At 41.7% G+C, this 23,769-nt stretch overlaps 1 protein-coding gene across 5 annotated transcripts in view; it reads left to right on the top strand.

Moving 5' to 3' along the window:
- PRDM10 (PR/SET domain 10) overlaps positions 1-23,769 on the top strand; it is a 101,972-nt gene that overhangs the window by 55,758 nt on the left and 22,445 nt on the right. For 2 of the 5 annotated variants that reach the window (XM_032358030.1, XM_032358031.1), the window contains 8 exons: positions 359-562; positions 5,247-5,319; positions 7,335-7,452; positions 11,285-11,414; positions 12,143-12,385; positions 14,050-14,061; positions 17,499-17,846; positions 19,496-19,651. In XM_032358030.1, the coding sequence (XP_032213921.1) occupies positions 359-562; positions 5,247-5,319; positions 7,335-7,452; positions 11,285-11,414; positions 12,143-12,385; positions 14,050-14,061; positions 17,499-17,846; positions 19,496-19,651 (1,284 nt within the window). The remainder of the gene's footprint in view (positions 1-358; positions 563-5,246; positions 5,320-7,334; positions 7,453-11,284; positions 11,415-12,142; positions 12,386-14,049; positions 14,062-17,498; positions 17,847-19,495; positions 19,652-23,769) is intronic. The other 3 variants (XM_032358033.1, XM_032358032.1, XM_032358034.1) reach the window with 2 other exon arrangements.

Genomic DNA, 23,769 nt, shown 5'->3' with positions numbered 1-23,769 from the left:
TGTAAGGAACCAGAGAGTATTTTGCTTGCATTTCCTTGCTTATTTATAGTATTTTTTGAGGTATTAATTAATGATGAAGATCAGCTGAATCTATATGATTAGATTGTTAACTGGAACATTTTGCCAGGTGATTCTGCTCCAAGTGAGTCTTCAAAAGGTGGCCTTTTCCTTTTACACCTGGCAAGACACAATTCCTGGATCTTTCTAGATGCAAAAGGAAGAATCAGGATATGGTTAATTTCAGGAGTGGTGTTTCATATATTATTACATTAATGTATATCATATCAAAAGTTAGATTTGTTTTTATTTTGTTTTGTTTTTGTTTTGGTGTGGCTTTTTACTTTCTCTTTGGTTGTAGGTTTCTCTTGATAAAGGGGACAGAAAAGACCGAGATTTACATGAAGACCTGTGGTTTGAATTATCTGATGAGACCCTGTGTAACTGGATGATGTTTGTACGTCCAGCCCAGAACCACCTGGAGCAGAACCTGGTGGCTTACCAATATGGCCACCATGTATATTACACCACGATAAAGAATGTAGAGCCCAAACAAGAGCTGAAGGTACAGTGCTGGGTCAGTGGTACCTTTGTTAGGAATAGTCACCATTTAATGCTTTTCCTCTTTTTCTTTTTTTTTCTCTGAAGGGGGATTCTTACAAAAATGGTCCTTTCCTTCTACTTCACTTACTTGTTGAGTACCTGCTATGTACAGTACATTTACAATAATACCATAAAAAAGCAATGAAAAGTACCTAACTTTTGGGTCTGTCAAAGGCCTACACGAAGGCATTCAGCCCCCAAGTAAAGAAGTGGTTGTGTTTAGGGAGCAGACTGGTATTTATGATGGAGTTTGGGATTAAAGTTGGGGTCACTTAATGTTATTTACATACTCTGAAGAAGAATTAGTTGGAAACAGGAGATCTTATAACATGGAATTTAGAGGTACCAGCTAGATTTCTTTACCTACATGCTTCATTTTACCCTAGGAATTCGATGAACTGACTTCTGATTTTAGGCATATATTCTTTGGGGATAACTCTGTAGAAATTTGTCTAAATATTAACTATTGATGAAATAATGAAAATCCTGTTGTGATTCTAAGGGAAAAGTCCTGATATAGTTGAAAAAGAGGCAAGAAATGGTTTTATCAATACATGAACACTGAATTGCACAATGCTGGGACGTGGTGAAAGTGGCAGATAGATACCTCTTTGGGGGAGAACAAAGACCTAGACTTTGTTCAAAAGCTACACAAAACCTGTGTCTTTGTAAAAGGAGATTCACACCTCACATCATCTATTCCAATAAATTCTTGATACCAAAGTGAATACTTCTCGACTGTGGAGGGAAGATTATTTTCTCTCTTAAAACTGTAGAGGTAAAGACAGGCAGAAACAGTTAAAGAAGAATCTAACAGTTGAGTGTAATGGCCAAAACACTACATGAAAAGGAAGCAACAGAGTGGGATAAATCTTTGTAATACACATTAAAAGGTTTAAAAATAAAAACTGAGGGGCACCTGGGTGACTCAGTCAGTTGAGCTTCCACCTCTTGATGTCAGCTCAGGACATGATCTCTGGGTCCTGAGATCAAGTCTTGTGTCAGGCTCCACGTTCAGCATGGAGTCTGCCCTTACTCCTGCTTGCTTTCTCTCTCTCTCAAATAAATAACTAAAATCTTAAAAAAAAAAAAAAAAAAAAAAAAGAAAAGAAAAGAAAAGAAAGAATAAAATCTGAGATGGTTGGGTTGGGTATCTGACTTTGGCTCAGGTTGTGATCTAGGGGTCATGGGATCGAGCCCCATGTTAAGCTCTGCACTTGGTGGGGAGTCTGCTTGAGATTCTCTCTTCCTCTGGCCCTCTCTCCCTCAAATAAGTAAATATTTGATATTTATAATAATATCTTTAAAAACAAAGAATGAAAGCTGAGAAAATACACCTCTAACCTCTCTGGTATCCACATGGACACCTGAATACTGGGAATAGGCCTTATTTGGAGGACAAACCACTAGTAAAGAAAGGTTAAAAATTGTTTTAATATTAATAATTTAAAAACCCTTAAAACAACTATGAGTTATTATTTTTTGTTAATTTAAGTTAACACAAAGAAATGGATACGGTAGAGTGAATGTGAGGGTTTAAAAAATAGGAACATTTATCACAGAACTGCAATATTTTGTAGAATATTCCTGGCAGTATATAGTAAAAATGTTCTTGGCTGAATAAACCTAATTTTTTGAAAATTAGTCTGAGGAAATAATTATAAACAAAGATAGAGCTAGATACATTCTAATTTTGTAATGCTGTGTTTCACTGATCCAAACAGCAGTGACTTTAAGATGAACCATTATTTTGTACGTCATTAAGAGAAAATATGCTGCTATTTAAGCTAGGTTATAGTGCTTATTTTTATCACCAAAAAGAGTAATTTTTTACTTACTCGAGGAACTGTGTTAGACTTATTTAGAGATAATTTTGAAACCCTATCACATTTCTGCATATTTAAAAAGGCACATACAAGCAAAATAAATTGGTTAACATATAAACTGCCTTGCGTACAGTCTTTTTTTTTTTTTTAACTAAATCACTTTTACTTTGTCGCGGATGTTTGTATTTTGTATATCTGTTGTCTTCTGTGCCATCAAGGTGTTGATGTTGCTGTAGTATTTTTTAAAATAAGTGAACTACTGGTCCCTTTGGGATATTTTTCCAGATGACTGATGGCGTTTCTGTGCATGTTTTGACCCTGTGTTTTTCCCCACTGAACCCATATATGTCTTTTTCCTCAATTAAAACACATGTCTTTGGAAGTTCAGTGACTTTTGATTAAGTCAGTAGGAAGGTTTCTGACAATTTGATGTTTGATGTATTAACAGAGGACTTGCAAGGTGATCGCACCAGCCTTGTATTGCTTAGATATTTGTTTTATTTATTCTGAGGGAGATGGCTTTTTTTTTTAATCTTCTTTTGCACTGCTTGTCAAGCGTTAACAAGTCATGGAGTGCCAGAGGGGCACCTAACCGCATGAGATGAGAACAATGCAAAGAGCTTGGCCAGGTTTGTGCAGGAGCAACGAGCAATGAGTGAAAGAAAGCCACATCACAGCGATTGCAGAATGCCATGGAGATGGTTTTTGAGGTGTTAAGATATTAAAAATATACATTTTGGAATTGATGGACTAGGGTAGAATTTATAAGAGCAAACTGATAAACTATCTCAAAATCCAGCTATAGGTCATAGTCAAGTACATTAGAACATAGACTCTGTCATAGACTATTATTCCACACTGAAAAATGGACTCTCCATATAAATATTTCTTCATTGTTAAAATAGTGTTCCATAACAATTATACATGATTGATTCATTTAGTGATTAATATATTGAACTCCTACTGTGTTTCAGACACTTGGAAAAGATAGACCGGTGTCTGTGTTCAGGGAGCTCGTATTCTAGAGGGGAAGTGGGCAGAAGGTTGTAAATGAACAAATAGAGTTGCTTGAATAAACAGATTGGGGGCACCAACCCCTTGTGCAGTTGAAAATCTACACGTGACTATTGACTCTTCAAAATGTAACTGTTAATAGCAACCATTAATTGAAAGCCTTACCAATAACATAATAGTTGCTTAACACATATTTCGTATGTTGTATGCATTATATACTGTGTTCTTACAGTAAAGTAAGCCAGAATAAAGAACATGTTATTAAGACAATCATAAGGAAGAGAAAGTGCATTTATGGTACTGTGCTAAAAAAAAAAAATCTGTGTATAAGTGGACCCATGCAGTTCAAACCCCTGTTGTTCAAGGGTCAAATGTAATATCAAATAGTGGTTAAGTGCTCTGAAAGAAGCAGATGGTACAAAAAGAGCAGGTAGCAGGAAAGGGACCAGTTTACAAATGCTGGGGAAGAAAGGCCTTGCCAAGGGGACGGTAATGAGGCTGGGGACTATGGAACAGGATGGGAGGGGCCAGCACTGTAGAAGGGTTAAGGGAGGCAAAGGGGAAGAACCCAACAGTCCTGATGGTGGAACTGCAAGGACAAAGGTTGGGGTGGGAAAGCCCTTCGCCTATTTGAGGAACTGCAAGCAGGCCCTCTTGTTGAAAGGTAGTGATGGAGAGTGGTAAGAGCTAGAATAGATCGTGGAGCCCTTTGGAGCCCATCACTGAGCATTGCAGGTTTTTTTTATGAGTGAGAAACTGTTTAAGCAGGAGAATGATGAAATCTGATCATGTTTTAAGAAGCCCTCTCTGCTCCTGTGAAGAACGGATTGGAGGGAGCAAGAGTGGAAAAGGGGAATCTCCCTAGAAAACCATCCATGTCTTGGCATGGATCTTGGTGGGAGAAGCAGAGATGAAGAACATCTGAGCACCTCTTGCTGAAGGACGGCAGAACAACACTGAGAAATCTGAGATAACTTGTAGTTGTCAAGTTTGAGCAGCTGGGGGAAAGGCAGGGTATTTACTGAGATGAGGAAGATGGGCAGGGGTAGGAGTGCAATATGGAAGCATCTAGAATTCAGTTCTGGACATGTAAAGCTTGAAGTGTTTGTGAAACACACAAAATACCAGGTAGGCAGTAGAAGGTATGTAGAGGGAACAGAAAGGGAAAGCCTGGGATGGAGATACTCATTTAGAATTGGTTGGAAATGGATGTGATCACTTTAGGGAAAAATAAGAAGGCCCTGAACTTGGATTAAGCTTTGAGGAAACTTAGAGAAGAAGAGGGAGAGGAAGAAGAGCCAGATGAGACTGAGCAGAAGTAGCCAGTGGGGTAGGAGGGAGGAAGAGGCTCAGGAGGGCACCTTCGCATTTGAAATCATCCTCAGGGATCCCAGCGACAGCCGTTGGGTGGAAGCCATGACGATTCCAGCTGTGTAAAAACTCGTGTTTACATACAGATAAAACAACCAGAAGAGGCTATGTTTTACTTTGATGAAGAGACTATTAGTATTATCTCTTGTGAAGTTGTTCTAATAACAAAAACATTTTTTTAAAAACAAAAACAATTTTTTTAAAAAGGAGAAAGAAAACACACAGTGAGTGTGTCTTGGCAAACACACTTCCTGACTGACCATCTGGTGTTAAAGAGATGGGTTCACAGTGCGATTTTGTTGTTGTTGTTTGTTTGTTTTTCGTGGGTTGTGGGAAAGCCTGAATTGTTTTGTGTAAGCGGGAGAAAGACTGTAAGCACCCAAGGAACGTGTGCTGGTGCCCTCTAGTTCTTCATGATGTACTTGGTTCTTGCAGGTGTGGTATGCTGCATCCTATGCTGAGTTTGTGAACCAGAAAATTCACGACATTTCTGAGGAAGAAAGGAAAGGTGGTTGGACTTTTTTCTATTTTCCACTTTCTATATGAATTCTAAATTGTATATATTATATCAGTATGCAACCTCCGGTTTTCCTATCTCAATATATTTAAAAGATATTCCAGTAGGTTTTTTTTTTTTTTTTTTTTAAGCTACACATCCCTGTCTGATTTGGGGATCAAATGACAGTGACATATTTACATTTTGTTCCTGGGTGGCTGGAAAGTAGTATTTAATGTAATGAAAACCTCCAAATACTAAATTAGAATCTAGACCTGAGGACAGTCTCTATCTAGATTTAATCATCTCTGAGGACATTCACAAGGCAGGCATTGACTTTGTTTTTAATGTAAATTTAATGAAGTATAATTTATGTACAGAAAAGTGCACATATCATAAGCATACAGTCAGATAAATTTTCACAAAGGGAACACACCTGTATAACCTGTACTGGATGAAGAAACAGAATGTGGCCAGTGCTCTGGAAGTCCCTCGTGCCTTCTTCACTCTTGGGTGTAACTAACATCCTGACTTCTAATACCATGGTTATGGTATGCTTATATCAGGCTTCATATAACTAGAATTATGTATGTTCTGGGAATCTTTGGCTCGACATGTTTGTGAGATTTATCCATATTGTGTGTTATTGTAAAGCGTTCATCCTCATTGCTATTTTGGTAGTCTAGAGTACAGCTAGACCATAATTAATGCATCTGTTTCGCTGTAGGTGAAAATCTGGGTTGTACAGTGCAGTTCTGACACTTAACCTGGATTAGGTCACATTGCACAGGTTAAGGGCCGAGTCTTTCACAAGACTTTCTTCATTCAGATACTGGCTGTAAGCTCTGGCGTTCCCATGTCACCTGCATTTCTGACCAACTAACTACAGTTTAGGGAACTAGAACCTCCTGAGGCTTGATAATTTTCTAGAATGACTCACAGAACTCTGAAAAGTGCTATGCTTATGATTACAGTTTTATTATAAAGGATACATATCAGGACTAGCCAGATGAAGAAGTGCTTAGGGCAAGGTTTGTGTGGGCCCCAAATAGGAAGCTTCCATGTCCCATGTCACCTCTGTGGCACACTGATGTATGGTTACCAACCCAGGAGGGTCACCTGAACTGCAGTGTCCAGAGTTTTAATTGAGGTGTCATGAAATAGGCATGGTTGATGGAAGTGTTGGCTGCATGATTGAACTTGCCCTCCAGCTCTTGCTCCCTGGCTCAAGGCTCCAGGCTCCAACCCTGTAATCAGACAGTGACTTTCTGGCACAAGGAGCCCCCTATCTTGAGTCATTTTAGGAGAATCTCATGTATGGTCAAAGACTACCATGATTGACAATGGCACTCCTATTATGTGAGCTATTCCAAAGATTCAGAGGTTGTTTGCCAGGAACCAGGGACAAAGGCCAGCCGAATTCTTTTTTATACAACAGGGTTGTTTCTAGTTTGGGACTATTTTGAAGAGTACCACTGTGAACATTCTTACATAGGTTTTTCTTTTAGTGGACCTATGTGCGTACTTCTGTTGGTGTACATTCAGGAGTGGCATTGCTAGGATTGGGTGTGCCAATAATCAGCTTTAGTAGCTACTTTAAGATTTTGTTAAAGTAATTATATTGGGCATTGGCTTTTAAGTCTTTTTGTGATACGAGGCCTTCAGCTTATGAACCCTGGTTCAGAATCCCTAAGTCATCCGGATGCAGATTTCCACGGTAGCGCTTTCTGTCTTTCCAGTGTGGTGAGGCTGTGTGGGTATGTGTGTTGGGGAGATGGGAAACGGTAGTATGACAGAGTTCAGTTCTTTGATGTCTTATATGAATATAGAAGAAAATAAGATCCTAGAAATTACTCTTGTCAAAGTCTATCCTTTGATTTTCTTAACAAAAGAGTAGTGCAGATAGCAGACACTGTGCTTATGGGCACTGGGCTACATGAGATGAGCATGGTGGGGACACTGGGCATTTGAGGTCTATTGCTGTCTCTTGGTCATCAGCCATTATGATTTCTCTCCTGTGACTGCAGTTCTTCGTGAGCAAGAGAAGAACTGGCCCTGCTACGAATGTAACCGCCGATTTATAAGCTCGGAGCAGTTGCAACAGCATCTCAATTCCCACGATGAAAAACTGGATGTGTTTAGCAGGTATCTGAACGTTTTGCAAATTCGGGTGTTAAAGGTCCGGATTCATTTCCATATTGTTGGTCCACTACTGAGTGTTTGTTTCTGGGTGTTTCTGTGTGTAGACAGGTAATCAGGTGGGCTGCAGAGGGGAAGTTCTTGTTTGTCATTTCCCTTTGCCTGCCCCCATCCTCATCTACTGTTGGCTTCTTTTCTAGCACAATCAGAGTACCCAGCAGTGGGAGATCTTTCCTCCTTCGTTGCCTCCTCTAAGAGATTCTGGGATGGGGATTCTTGAGATAGCACACAGTCTGCTATGTGCAAACTTTTTTCAGAAGGGGGGTTCCTTCATCAAACTAAATCATAGGTTTCATTCCATAGTACAATAAAAATAGTTAAGTGAGAATCCTGTAGGTTGGGGTAGGCAGGGGCCAGATCAGGTAGGCCTTATGGGTCATGGTAAGAAATTTGGATTTTATTCTAAGTATGATAGGTCTTTAAAGGGTTCTGATCAGGGAGTATCTGTGATGTGAATTTATATGTCGAAATGTCATGCTGGATGAAAATTAAAATGTCACTTGTGGGCGCCTGGGTGGCTCAGTTGGTTAAGCAACTGCCTTCGGCTCAGGTCACGGTCCCGGAGTCCCGGGATCGAGTCCCGCATCAGGCTCCCAGCTCCATGGGGAGTCTGCTTCTCCCTCTGACCTTCTCGCTTCTCATGCTCTCTCTCACTGTCTCTCTTTCAAATAAATAAATAAAAATCTTTTGAAAATAAAATAAAATAAAATAAAATGTCACCTGTGCTTTCTTTGGATCAAGAGTGAAGACAGGGAGTCCAGTTAGAAGCTTTTTTAATAGTTCGGGTGAAGAATGAGAGTATTTTGGAATGCGGTGGCACTGATGGGACACCATTAGGGTTGTCATCTTTTACAGGATTTGAAAAGAGAGGAGATGGAATGACACGGTGTTTAGGAAAGTGGGAAAATCCGTGTTCTAGGGAAGGACATATGACTTCCTCCGATCATACCGTTAAGAGCTCTCTTGAGGTTCGTGGTCATGATGCTAAAGTGTGACCACTAGCATGGCTCTTTGTCATCGTCCAGTATCATTTGCTGCAATGATGCCAGTGCTGAGCAGCCAGGGAGTGGGACGGCACAGTGTGGTGGCTTTGCTAGCCCAGCAGGAGTGACGGAGCAGCAGTGGGGATGGCAGTCGAGAGGGAGCAGTTATAGCAGTTACAGTGAATGACTTCGGAGTTTATGTGTGGAAGAAGGGAGAGAAAACATCAAGAGGTTGTAGGACTGCAAACAGGTGACAGAAGGACTACACTGGAGGTGGTGGTGAGATGCAAGGATTGTTGAGTCCAGGGATTTGAGGGTGTGAGCTGGAAAGCGAGAGGTAACCTTCGAGTAGGCAGTGTGTGGAACTGAGGTAAGGGGACGGGGCTCGATACTTACGGAGGGTAACCCGGTCTCGGATATGACCATGGGAGCCATAGGAGTAAATGTCTGAGGTGGGTGGAGGGCATAGTGAGAGTGAAATCACTCCCTGTCAGGTGTCTCTAAAACTCTGTTCATGGCTCTGTTATCGCACTTTTTATACTGTATTTTTTTGGTTTGTGTGCCTGCTGTCTCTATTAGAGTTCTGAGGGCAAAAACTGTCACATATAACTTGTCTTTATTGCCTAGTATGGGGCGTGGCACATGGTATATAAAGACATTTGTTGGCTGCCTATTAAAAAGAAATTGGAGACCATTAGGAAAATTTGAACTTTGACTAGATTTAATAATACTGAGCAACTATCAGATTTTTTAAAAAAGATTTTATGTACTTGACAGAGAGAGAGAGATCATGAGTAGGCAGAGAGGCAGGCAGAGAGAGAGGGGGAAATGGGCTCCCTGCTGAGCAGAGAGCCCTAGGACCCTGAGACCATGACCTGAGCCAAAGGCAGAGGCTTAATCCACTGAGCCACCCAGGCGCCCCACAACTATCAGATTTTTAAGGTGTGATGATGGTATTATGGAATATGCATGTGTATATCTATCTATCTATCTATCTATCTATCTATCTATCTATTTATCTGGAATATAGAAAAAAGAGTCCTTGTATTGTAGAGACATATTTGTGGAAATATTTGCAGTTGAAATGATGTCTAGACTTAGTTCAGAATAATCTAATGCGTACGTGTGTGGGGGAAATAGCCGGGGGTGGGGGTACATTGGAATAAAATTAGCCATGAGTAGCTAAGTATTGAAATCAGGTAATGGGCACATAGGGTTCATTGTGTACATTGGGTTCTACATTTATCTAGGTTCAGAATTTTCTATAAGAAGGAGTCTTTTAAAAATTCTGGAACAACATATAATTTTTGTTAAATTGCTAAATAGATAAGTGGAGAAATAAAACATGATCTGGTCAATTTTACACATACCTCTCACACACATCTTTTTTCTTTTCCCCTCCCCTCCCCTTCTCTTCCCTTCCCTTCCCAGTATTGTTAACATACAGTGTTAGGTTAGTTTCAGGTTCAACAGTTCCATACAATACTCAGTGTTCATCAAGTGAGTGTACTCTTAATCCTCTCACTCATTCATCTTCTTTTGTTTTTAATTTTTTTTTTAAAGATTTTATTTATTTATTTGACAGAGAGAAATCACAAGTAGATGGAGAGGCAGGCAGAGAGAGAGAGAGAGGGAAGCAGGCTCTCCGCTGAGCAGAGAGCCCGATGCGGGACTCGATCCCAGGACTCTGAGATCATGACCCGAGCCGAAGGCAGCGGCTTAACCCACTGAGCCACCCAGGCGCCCACTCGTTCATCTTCTAAGAGATTTTAGGGGCACACTTCCTGAATTCCTTTATTGAGGAATTTTTATATGCTAGAAATCTATTAAAGAAGATAAAATTTACTTGATGTTCACAAGGCATGTTATGGCACAGTTGAGTTAGAAATTTGTTTTGACCTGCCAGAAGCTTATAGCAAAACAAGAAAGTTCTTTTGAATCTAGCCACATGTCTTGGAAGGAATAGGAAGTGAAGCACGGGAGAAGGAGGGAAAGAACGGAATCTTGTCTCTAGGAACGCACTGTAAGGCCTAGCGTGTTCTGTCCTGTCTGCATTTCTCACATCATTTCAGAGATATGTTTGTGCTTTCCGAATTTTCAGTAACAAAATGGTTGTCAGTGCTCTGAGTTTTCAGTAGCTCCTTTTTTCTGAATAATTTAAGATATCTCTGGGCTAGGGGCGCCTGGGTGGCTCAGTGGGTTAAAGCCTCTGCCTTCGGCTCAGGTCATGATCCCAGAGTCCTGGGATCGAGCCCCATATCGGACTCTCGGCCCAGCAGGGAGCCTGCTTTCACCTCTCTCTCTGCCTGCCTCTGCCTACTTGTGATCTCTCTCTCTGTCAAATAAAAAAAAAAAAAAAAAAAAAAAAGATATCTCTGGGCTATATAGATGGCAGGGATGAGATATTTAGAAAGTGTATATTACCAGGGCGCCTGGGTGGCTCAGTCAGTTAAGCAGTCTACTCTTGATCTCGGGCTGTAGAATTGAGCCCTACGTTGGACCCTGCACTCAGCGCCTGGAGTCTGCTTGTCCCTCTCTCTGCCCCTTCCCTACTCATGAATCAGCGTGAGCATGCTCTCTAAAATAAATTTAAAAATCTTAAAAAAAAAACCTTAAAAAAAAAAAAAGAAAGTGCATATTATCAAAATGATTGTTGCCAGTAGAAAAAAGAATCAGGAAAAGTAATAAAATGAGAGGAAATCAAGATTTCGGGCTCATCAGCACCATCGAGGGAAAATACTTGTTAGGGAGTACTGTGTAACCATGTTGTTTATAACCTAATCTTCTGTCCCCAGAACAAGAGGCAGAGGAAGGGGACGAGGCAAGAGGAGATTTGGCCCTGGTCGACGACCAGGACGCCCTCCAAAATTTATCCGCTTGGAAATAACCAGTGAAAATGGGGACAAGTGTGACGACGGGACACAGGTACCGGGGGAGGAAGAACTCTGTGTTAGATGCCTGCTCTGGGGATCTGGAACGAGTACCAGGCTTCTGTACAGATACCTCCTGGAGGCTGATGGTCCTGCCATGTCCGAGCTTGGTGGCTTGTTAATTGGAGGATGACTGGCAGAAGGCGAGAAGAATGCATTCTCAAAAAACCCTGAACGTATTCTTGAATGTTACAACAAAAATCCAACTTTGTTGCCGTTAAGATTTGAAATTGGGGGCGCTTGGGTGGCTCAGTCAGTTAAGTGTCTGACTCTTGATTTTGCTCAGGTCACGATCTCAGATCAAGTCGTGATCTCAGGGTTGTGAGATCGAGCCGCATCTTGGGTTCTGTGCCGGGCATGGAGCCTGCTTAAGATTCTGTCCCTCCCTCTGTCATCACCACCTCACCCCTGCCACCAACAAAAGGAGTTGAAATTGTCCAGATATTGTTGGGGGATAATGTTTAATTAGTTTCATGGTCTTATTCCAGATGAGTTCTCCTCTCAGAGTCTTTTCCTCATGAAGTGGTCTGGAATATCTCTTAGTTTTACATCCTGTGGATAGTTACCTAGTCTTAGATAGTTTTCCCAGAAGGAGACTATTTTTTTCTGAGCATTAGGACTCTAGAGATTTAAAAAATAGGCAGCAGTTCCAAATACTAGCTGGCACTCTAGCATGAGTCTCTATCTAGCTGGGGAAATCATTCCTGGTTATTGCAATTTCAGGACTTGCTACATTTTTCCACCAAGGAACAGTTCGATGAGGCTGAGCCAGCTACTCTGAATGGGTTAGATCAACCAGAACAGACCACCCTCCCCATCCCTCAGCTGCCACAGGAAACCCAGCCTTCTCTGGAGCACGAGCCAGAAACTCATAGCCTACACCTGCAGCCCCAGCACGAGGAGAGCGTGCTGCCCACCCAGAGCACTCTGACGGCCGATGACATGCGCAGAGCCAAGCGTATCCGAGTAAGTGGGAAGCAGAGCTCCTCCTTCACGAGGTGCTGCCCTTTCTCCAGTCGACTGGCTTTCTAAGTGCCATATTTTCCCAACTCACTCACCATCCACTCTGAAATCTTGCATCTAGCCTACCACACACTGGATCCCCTTATCTAGGAGGAATGTATTAACTACTTCTCAGTGTCTTTGTGTCCTGTGACAGCCTGGAATGGCTGGTCCTAGATTCCATCAATTTAGTGATGACACAGAAGCTTGGCTTTTGGCAGCTTCTGGATTAGTATAGTTCGAGTAGGATAGCTCTCTGGATCCCTAACCTCACAGATTGGAAATGGGGAAATAAGTAGGTTTAATTATAATAATTATTTACACTGAAGCCACTCTACTCCGTGCCTAATGATATCTCTCAGATTAATTTCGGGTACATGAATTTGGTTGTCTACAGTTTCCAAAGGAAGACTGGCAAATGTCATTACTCATCATTGCAAAGGGACCCGTGTCCACATTGCTGTGGCAGGTAGAGTTTACACACCCGGGACAGCCTGAAGTTTAGTACCAGGTTTGGGAGTTGGTCATTGGTACACTTCTGTGGCCTGTGTCTCAACTGTAGACCATGCGGCCACCCAGCTTCCACGGCCTCTAGGTCAGATGTGTTACTCTTACCTCACAGATAGCACTGGAGTCTGAGTTAGTTCTTGGAGGAGAGGCATGTGGAGAACAATAGGGTTTTGTGGGATAAGTGTATGTGCTGACCAGTTTACATCCAGAAAACGATGACTTATACCACTGTCTATGGCAGCGGTATATACTTTTATTGTGTGGCTAGAAAGAGGTTTTTTTTGTATACCTTTCTAGGCCTTACAGTTTCGAGAGACGTGATTGTTTTTGCTCATGTTTCTTTTGGTCTTCTCACTTGCCTACACGTAGCTTATATTTCTCTTGGTCTTCTTACTTGCCTGTAGACTGGAAGAGACCTTGAAAAATAGTCTAGTCCATGCCTTCCTGTAAAAATACATTTAAACATTTATAGCAATATTATAACATTGAAAGGTTGTCAGTGCTCTGAGGCTAAGTAGTCTTTATTAGGATCCTGTGATGGAAACATATAATGCTTTTGACTCCATGTATATTCTTTCCAAAGACTGTGGAAACATATGTAAATATAGACCAGAAAGGCAAAAAGGTATGAATTAATACCTTCCTAATCCGTCATTCTACATTATTTCCCAATCTGCATTTTACTCTTGCTCCATGACTTTCTTTTCTGCTTTGGCCATTCTGATTTTTCACCAAGTCCAGAGAAATGCTTACAAGATTTATTTTTTTTACAGGAAAAAAAAAACCATAAAAACAACCCAAAATGAAAGCCCACACATGTAGTGAAGTTGTGGTTGTACGAGCCTAGTGTAGCTCTAACTGTGTTCGTATCCTTCAGTGCATTGGGTGGCTGGTTTGGGTATGAGGTTCCTTGCATCAAAGCAAAAGCCACGTGCACTTGGCTTTTGGAGGTCAGTCTTAGTTGAGCTCTTGTGTTTCTTCCTCTCACACCTTCTAAAAATTAGGGCTATGTATTTTTCATCTTTTCTCTCCAGATTGGTAATGACCAACTGAAGGGAAGTCTTCCAATCCCATTGGTAATGTAACTATTTTTCTCTCCTCTAATGCTGCCTGCTCAGTTGGAGCTGCAGGTAGGTTCGTTTCCTGTGTTCCACGTAACAGAACGTTATTGAAGTGTTTGCTGACCTGCTGTTCTTTGCAACCTGTATTTGCTAAAACCTGGTGGAATCTACCGTAATTGCAAATCAGTCGATGAATAACCATTTATTTTCAGGTAGACCGATGAATACATTGTGGGTGGCAGATTCCTCCTACCCCAAATGAAGGGTAGGACTAAGTGATCTCCAGGATCCCATCCAGTTCTACAACAGTTTGGATGACTTAGGGAATGGTAGTGAGATCTGACTGCATACTCAGCCCTCGCTAGGGACACCATGCAATCTTCCCATGAGTCCTCTCCGCTAGGAGCTTACCATCTAATTAGGGAGAGAGTGCTCATGTAATGGATCTTAGAGTCAAGGGCTAAATTTGAAAGTGTAGCTTGTAATTGCTATAGGAACTGGGAAGTGAGAAAGGCCAAAGAAAGATGAGAAGGGGTCAGGGAGTAGTTTGTGCAGGAAGCAAGCCTTAAATGTTTTGGGAGAGAGACAGGAAGAAGTGGGCTGTTTCCAGGGCTCTTGGCCATAAGATCAAAGGCCAACACATAGGCAGGTGTTTGGAATGGTTTTGGGACACTGCACATTGTAGCTTGACCCTAGTGTGGGGTGCCAATTGAAGGATGGCGGAGAGTGAGGGCTAGTCCACTAAAGGCTTTGAAAGTCTGGTAGAAATAGGCAGAAGAGTGTTAAAACAAACAAACAAACAAACAAACAAGAGCCAAAAAACAAACAGAATTGATTTCTTTTTGGTATCAAGATCAAAATAATACGAAAAGTGATGAAGAATGAATTTCCTTTAGCTATTAATATCAAACTTCAGAAACATTATAGGTCTTTGTCTGCAAAGAATCTGTTGTCTTAGAATTCACTTCAATGTGAGTTGAACCCCCATTGCAGATGGCAGCAATCATAGCATTTTGGCACCCAGAGTATCTTCTGGACCATATAGTGTCGTGTGCCTGGCTGATGGCAACTCAGGGGTCAGAAGATCCGTAATGGATCCGTCTGTGCTTTCTCTGCCACTTCTCATGGTTTCTTCTAGCAATGTGTGCCAGCAGAGCTCTGAGCTACACTGGAATGTAGAATTAGAGTAGAAATGGCCTGCAAGTGGGTCAAGGGGTAGGGATAGTTTCAGCACTTTCACTGCCTTGTACTGTGTAGATTACATGAGGATCAGAGGAATATGATCTTCAGGGCTCCATGGGAATTAAAAGGACAACAAGAACAAGGTCTGTGGACAGAACTAAGACCGAGGAGCCCAGTGGCTGCTCAGCGATCAAGTGTCTGAGGATATTCAAACTAATCAGAAATGACAGAAGACTTATTAGCATAATAGTTCAAAACAAAACTGGGTTCTAGATTTGGCACCCCAAGAGGAGTGGAATCCCCAGTGGGACCAAGAGCAATTGTACATTGTGTCTGTCCTTGGAAACCATATCGAACTTGGATAAAGGAAATGATTCTTACATGCTGTAAGCACTCTAAATCTTACATGTCTGAATCTCGGGATAGTATTTGTTTGTTTGCAGTATTTCCGTTAAGTTTTCAAAGTCTCCCAAATAGTGAGAGCTCTTCTGTGCAATAAATATTTGTTCAGATGGAGTAAAAAGATTGGGTACCTGTCGAACAGGATGATAAAGCACAAGCAGACTCTGTGGCTGACGTGAGGATGGTCTGCTCCTGCAGATCTCTGCAGGTGCTGTAGAAGGATCTTGAAAGAATTCTTTCTGTTTCTCATATGAAATGCATTTCATTAATTCTGGAGTTTTTATTGAACACTTCCTATGAGCTAAGCTATATGTGAAGGGATCTAGATACAAAGGAGAATATGATGTAATGCAGTCCTGAAGCAGTCTCCGTCCACTGGGGAACATAACAGAATTTCTAAGTGTTGCCTCAAGATAAACAAGTAGGTAAAATCTCTCTCCTGGCCCCGAGAGAGAACCTGGAGGAGAAAGTTTTCTGTCATATAGTAACTGTGTTCAGAATTTTCACTAAGGAAAAAAAAGGTTATTCTGCTTTTTTCCTGAATGATTATTTCCCACTTAATTTAGTTTAGAAGCTGCTTCTTGTTGGGGGTTAAGCATGATTCATTGTATTTTTTTCATGCACCAATAATGTATCAAGGTCTCCATTAATGCTTCAGTTACTATTTCCTTGGTTACGTAAGCATACCCATTCACAGATACATTTTTTTTGAGGGAATTCTCCTCCTCCCCACAGCTCTTTAGAGCTTTCCCTCTGGTCTTTTGATGAACCTATGAGTGAGTCTTCATTATAGTATAGCTGAAATATTGATTCTGTATTCCCTGTGTGAAAGATGATTCTGTTGATCTGCTCTCAGTAGAGCATGAGTTGTTTTTCCAGTGGTAGTAATGAATTTGCACTGAATATCTGTATTTTCTCACTTGGATTCCCTATAACAAGTGCATGAATTTACAATAAGATGGCTAATCAGCATTAGAAGCGCAATCTGTGACTGCAAAAAAAAAAAAAAATTGAGTAGACAGGGAACAAAAAGATAGTCTTAACTTTGTTATCATGGCCTTTTAACCAGTGGAACTAAGTAGCTACACCGAGAACTTGTCTTCTGTATTTTCTAAGTAGGAAGTGGTCAAATATACACATTCCATTTATAATGTGTGCTCATATATCTTATCTCATGAAAGAACATGTTCATATAAATCTGTATCCTTCATTTCTCTTTCAAGTTCTCTTTCTTAAATTGAGATATAATTCACGGACCATAAAATTCACCCTTTTACAAGCAGTGTTTAGAATATTCTCAGTTGTGTAACCATCACCACTACAATTCCAGAACATTTTCATCATTCTGAAAGTAACCTTGTATCTATTGCCTCCTTCCCCAGCCCCTGGCAAGTACTACTCTTCCGTTTTTTTATATCTTTTTTTTCCCCCTAAACATTTTAATCAAGCTTTGAATTCTTTTTCTCAAGAACTTCAGCAAGTCACATTTGGCTGACTTGCTCCAACCCCATTCATGCATGTGTGACTCATCCCACATCACTTCTTCTAAATCTCCAATTGTTGCTCTGCTCAACTCCAGGATTTGTTTTATCATACAGATCTTTTATTGGGAATGCTATTTTGGATGTGACTGACTTAAATTCTTAAAAAAAAAAAAAAAAAAAAAAAAAGAACCCAAACAAACCCATATATCCATAAATATCGTAAGACATAAAAAAGGTTTGCTTTCCAGGGGGATCTTCTCTGGGCATGGGTTTAGTTTTCACATCTTCACCAGAGAAATCTTCTTTCCACTGTGTGTCCTGGAGTTTAATATCTATGAAAAGTCTGACTGCAGAGACGATCCTCTTTCTCTGTAGGTGTGCGAGCTGCTTGCCCGCCTGACTCCTCGCTGAATGATCCCGTTTGTGTGTGTCTTTCAGAACGCAGCTCTTCAGCATCTGTTTATTCGAAAGTCTTTCCGGCCTTTTAAGTGTTTGCAATGTGGGAAGGCCTTCCGGGAAAAGGACAAACTGGACCAACATTTGCGTTTCCACGGGCGGGAGGGGAACTGCCCGCTGACCTGTGATCTCTGTAACAAGGGCTTCATCAGCAGTGCGTCCTTGGAGAGCCACATGAAGCTCCATTCGGACCAGAAGACTTATTCTTGCATTTTTTGCCCAGAATCCTTTGACCGCCTTGATCTGTTGAAGGATCATGTGGCCATTCATATCAATGATGGCTGCTTCACGTGCCCAACTTGTAAGAAACGATTCCCAGATTTTATCCAGGTGAGTGTCTATTCCTGAGACTCCCGTACGCTTTTCTTCTTTGGTAAAAGAAACTTCGATGTTTGGAAAATTGAGACTGCCTTCCGCCTGCATTTTCATCCCGTCCTTGAAACAACTTTACGGTTGAGAACAGTATTTCTTCAATCAAGCTACTTTTGATAAGCGAAACATCATCATAACCCTTAATTGTCCAAATCAGACATTGGCATTGAACCATATAAGTTGTATTACAAGGAGCAAATACCCAGATCTGATTATCATTTTTACAAAGTCTTTCTTAATCTTTGCCAGTACACTCTACTCATAAAATGTAGAGAGCCTGTAGAAGACGTACTCCCATTTCTTGGCCTGGAAACATTTTCTCTCTACTACTGTGGTATCCTGTCTTGCTTTACTAAGGTCATGCATTTTGGAAGGAGACAAAGAGAGTTGGTATATAATATACTTTTGTATCAAGCACTGACCTCCTTCCCTGGACTATATTCTGGAGCAAAATAGGTGAGGATAAAGTCCAGAATATTCATGATTTCATTTGAACATCAAGTGATGATCTGCTAGTTCTATGTTAGTCAACGAATAGTTAAGTATAAATATCTAATAAAAATATTTTCTCTCTTAAAAAAAATTACCTAGACAAAAGGAGCTCATAGTTCTGCTAATATGGGGAGCCTTGGTAATTTTGTCACTCCACAACAGTTAGAAAAGTGGCTTATGGCAGAATCTAATGGCAAAAGAGACTCAAAAAACAAGCAAAATGTCTTACAGGAATAGTTTGCTACGACTCACTACTCAGCCGTCGTTCACGGCTCTCCTTCACTGGGTATTTATGGCTAAGGAAATTCAGAGGTCATATTCCTTTATTTAAATTATCCCAAAGCATGGGGAATAAGTCCCGATTAAGGAGAAATGATACTGATGTTGTGTTGTTCTCATAAAAGGGTAATGTATTTTATATCATCAAATTCATGTCTTTATTCTTCAGAACCTGATTTGTTTATTTATTCCAAGATTTTATTTATTTATTTGAAAGAGTACACAAGCAAGGGGAGTAGGAGAGGGAAAGGCAGACTCCCCTCTGAGCAGGGATCACCATATAGGGCTCCATCCTAGGACCCTGGGATTATGACCTGAGCTGAAGGCAGACGCTTAAGCAACTGAGTCACCCAGGCGTCCCTTTCAGAACCTGATTTGATGGAAAGTTGTAAAAGGACCAATTAATGAAAGGGACTAAATTGCTTCTATATGTGTTGGAAGCAGGAAAGAGTGAGAAAGAATCTTTTTTTTAATCTTTCTGTGGATAATTTTTTACCAAGATTTATTTAAATCCAGAGGAATTCTGCTTTTAATCTTAAAAAAGGAGAGAAAGAAAAATGGGTCTCATGTGATCAGGGCTTTAACTGAGCAAGTACTCTTTGTTTCTCTTCTTCAAGTTATATGGAGGTTAAGATTTATAAGGCTTTCTGGCTACTTGTTTTGTTTCTTTGTGACGGGGTGCTGTGTGTGAGGCCACTTATCAATCACATCTGATTGGGTTATGCCGCAGGGCCGATGAAAATCCATGGGAATGCGTTTGGCTCCCTCTAGTGTTCATAAGCCGCCATTTGTCCTTTCCTTGGGTCCTCTGACTGACTCGCGTCTTCAACTGCCAGGTGAAAAAACACGTGCGGAGCTTCCACTCAGAAAAGATCTACCAGTGTACAGAGTGCGACAAGGCGTTCTGCCGCCCTGACAAACTGCGCCTGCACATGCTCCGACATTCAGACCGCAAAGATTTCCTGTGTTCGACGTGCGGGAAACAATTTAAGGTACAGAAGCAGTGAAGGGCCTAACGTTCTCAGGGTCACGGAAATTTCGCGGGGATAAGGATAGGTGCCTGTTCATTCCATCAGTTAATCTCCTCCTTACAAAGATCTGAACTTGGGATGCATTTTATGTCTCACGTTTGACTTGGTTATTATGATAAAATGAGGGGAAAAGCTCACCTTAATATCCCCAAATAATTAATATAATTGTGGAATAGAGTGATAACCCATCTCCTTAAAAGAATCCAAATGTACAGTAGGTGGAACGTCATTGCTCTGAATTCCCAAGAGAACAATACGTTTACTTACCAAATCGAGAAACTTTTGTTGGGGACCTATTACGTATCAGAGCCTGGCAATTGAGCCCTGAAAGTCTCAGAACTGTCATCTAAGGCAGGCAGGAGATCTGTGGGATGCCGAACGGCTTGGGCAACTTTGGGAAAGGGTCATGACTCCAGGATTAAAAGAAGACATCATAAGTATTGGTAGCCTGCCTAGACTTTAGAAGAAGCAACGGGCAAACTCACAGGAGACTCAGGGATAAGAGTTAAATAAGGAAATAGGAAAATAGTAAAGTACGTTTCATTGGGAAATCAGATGGCTCACACTGAATAGAGAAACACTAGTGAGTGTGACTGTAGAACATGCTGTCATAGAAACTGGAAAAGAATCAGAAAAGGCTGCAGAAGGGAAAAATTAATTATAAAAAGATGCATTATATAGAATTTGGAGATGGTAAAGAGATATAGGAAGTAATTTTCAAGCTTTAACTTGATATATCGTGGAATAGAATCCTGCTGGCATTCAGTGTACGGTAGCACAGTTTGGGCCTTTGCGGAGAACTCTAATGTGACCTCTAAATAGGTGTAGGTTCTTTTTCATTTCTTTTATTATTATTATTATTAATTATTTATTTTTTAAAAAGATTTTTAAAATTCATTTGACAGACAGAGATCACAAGTAGGCAGAGAGGCAGGCAGAGAGAGAGAGAGAGAGAGAGAGGTGGAAACAGGCTCCCCACCTAGCAGAGAGCCTGATGCGGGGCTCTATCCCAGGACCCTGAGATCATGACCTGAGCCGAAGGCAGAGGCTTAACCTGCTGAGCAGCTAAGGTGCCCCTCTTTTTCGTTTCTTAATTAAAAAACACCACCAACCGGATGCCTGGGTGGCTCAGTGGGTTAAGCCTCTGCCTTCAGCTCAGGTCATGATCTCAGGGTCCTGGGATTGAGTCCTGCATCGGGCTCTCTGCTCAGCAGGGAGCCTGCTTCCCCGCCTTCTCTCTCTCTGCCTGCTTCTCTGCCTACTTGTGACCTCTCTCTGTCAAATGAATAAATAAAAATCTTAAAAAAAACAAAAAAACAAAAAAACACCACCAACAATCTATCTAAAAGGATTCCTGTCTTATGATGTTAACAGATTGTTCATCCATCCATCCCACCATTTGATATTTGATATTTTTTTTTTCTCTCTTTTGTGCCTGATCTCATTTTAGCACCAGGCATGTGAAAAACCTTGCTCCTTTCACTTCCTCTTTCACTCTCATCTGATGTATTAGGATAGGGTTCAAACAGGAATGCACACCCACTAGAGTTATGTAGCAAGGGAGTTTCTTATAGGAATAAGAACATCATAGAAGAAGATAGAGAAGCAAGGATCTGGCAGGAGAAGTTGGAGGATCGGAGAGAAGTCACTAATGTACCCTTCTGCGGCCCTGGTCCGGGCGGACAACGAGTACTTCCCTGGGAATCGGGGGACCCTGGCACCTTCAGCGTGCTCATGAAAGAGAGCCAGTGCTGGCTACAGAGGAACCTTCCTGCCTGTGGCGGTGGACATGGAGTTTCCCGCGGTGCCTGCTCTCAGCAGGAGAGCTGGTGGCTCAGTAGGAGCCAGCGAGGGTGAGCGGGGCCATCCCGGCAACCCACCTCCGGCTCCCGGAGCATCCTGGCCACTGCTTCCTTCCCGTCTTCCAGTCTGGTGTGAGCCTGTCTCCTTGTGAAGACTGAGGACCACACTAGGAAGGGGATCCGTGTCAATACAGTTAGTTCTCCTTAGCTGAGTTGACACAGTCTAAAAGCACAACCTATCTACAGTTCATTTTTCAGACTATAATGAGTTATTTTTCTAGAGAACAAATTGGATGTCATGTGCCTTCAGAAAAACCCTTTAATTTTAATAGCCTCTTAGATAGATTTCAAAGTGCTTATCACTTAGAAGTCACCCCAAGGGGCACCTGGTGTTTCAGTCAGTAGAGCATGCAACTCTTGCTCTCAGGTCACCTATCGTTGGGCATAAAGGCTTACTTAAAAAAAAAAAAAAAGCCACCACAAGATCTGGCTTCCATAATAGAATATATAGAGAGAGTTGTGAACTCACTGTGTTGTACGCCTGAAACTGATACGATATTGTGTGTCACCCAAACTCTAGTTGAATACAGGACCTGGCTCCCAGTTACCTGTGCAGTTCTCCTTCCCCTTTGTACTCTGCTCTCCTGAACTGCGGGGTTTACGGCAGTGGGGCATGCTGTCTGACTCTCCTGGGGGCATTACATCTGTTCTTCTTCTCAGCCCACTGCTTGAAATACACTTTCAGACTCTCTCATCCTTCTGCCTGGCTGATGTCACTTTATACACAGGCATTTCTTGATGCCCCCCTCCCTGGATTAAGTGCTTCTCCTGTGTATTCCCATAGAACCCTTAACTTGTGAGCCTGTTGTAGCACTTCTACTGAATTGTAATTGTCCTACTACAAGTTCCAAAAGGTAGGACCTCTTGACTTTCAGGTGCTCTCACTTTAAAGAGGAAATCTGACATGTGCATTGAAAATCGTTACTGCTCCTGGGGGGCCTGACTGGCTCAGTCAGAAGGACACTCGACTCTTGATCTCAGGGTCATGAACTTGAGACCCAGTTGGGTGCAGAAATTACTTCAGTAAATAAAACTTAAAAAAAAATTATTTCTGCTACTGTAATAGAGGGAAAAAAAATGCCATGAGGAGGATTTGATCTGATTTGGGGTATAGGTGACCCTTGAATTCCCTTAAGGGTGGGCAAGAGGGAGCCTGCTAGAGAAAGGGACGGGAGGAGGACAGGGAGAGGGGTAAAGACACTCCAGGGGCATTTTCCAGCTGGGCTGAACTAAGGCCCGAGTAATGGGCATGGAGAAGAGGGCTACCGTATTCAAGACAAACATCTGAGGGAGAATTGGTAGGACTTCGTGTCTGGATGCCAGGCTGATGGGTGGACAGAGAGAAATTGGGCTGTGCAGCTTGGGAGCCTAGCTATTTGGGATCATTGCTGATCCAGCAGCAGGATTTAGGCAGGAGGAGAAAGTGGGGCATAATGAATTGGTTTTAGGGCCGTTAGGATGGAAAATGCTGAGAAATGGCCTTCAGCGAATGTGTATGCAGAGCTTGGTGTAGTAGGAGGAGGAGGCTTTCAGGCTTGTGTAATGATTCAGTTACAATAAGTGGGTCCTTTAAAGAGAATGGGTGGGGGGAGATAGTGAAGACCAATGCTGGGGAAAAAGTAGAAATATAACAGAAGTCTGAGGTGTTGAGCTTTATCTAAAGACACTCAGAAATACTGTTATTTAGGACAGGGCTTCTAATCCAGACTTCACCGCAGAGTAGGAGATGATGAAATTCTCTGATGGGCTTCCCGGGAACGAGGTGGGTGGGGTAGGAGGAGAGAGTGGTCGTGTTTTATCCATGGCAGCAGAAGAAGGAGTAAGTGAGGGGTCCTAGCGTTGAACTCTGAACTTGGAATGGTTCCCAATACTCGGTGGGCACTTGAGAAATGCTTGTTAGATGAATGTGCTGAAAAAGGGCAGCGGTTAAATAGAAGTCCTTCTACCAAAATGTGAGGAGAACTGTTCTGGTGGAAAGGCTCAGAATCTTTATCAGGCCAATAAGAGTTTAATCATGTCCAAGAGAAGAGAGAAATGCTGAAGAAGGGAGGTGGCATGTTTCTGAATTTTTTTTCCATTGGGATAGGCTCTGCCCGATTTTCTCTCTATGCACTCGTATAAACATGTATCACTAGATTAGGTCATCAGACTAAGACCTGTGACCTAGACCATATGCTCCTTCCATAGTGGGCAGCGTGATTGTTTACATGAACTTCT

The sequence above is a fragment of the Mustela erminea genome, chromosome 9 (assembly GCF_009829155.1).
Source record: "Mustela erminea isolate mMusErm1 chromosome 9, mMusErm1.Pri, whole genome shotgun sequence".
Taxonomy (NCBI): domain Eukaryota; kingdom Metazoa; phylum Chordata; class Mammalia; order Carnivora; family Mustelidae; genus Mustela; species Mustela erminea.
This window is presented reverse-complemented; position numbering and strand designations above follow the sequence as displayed.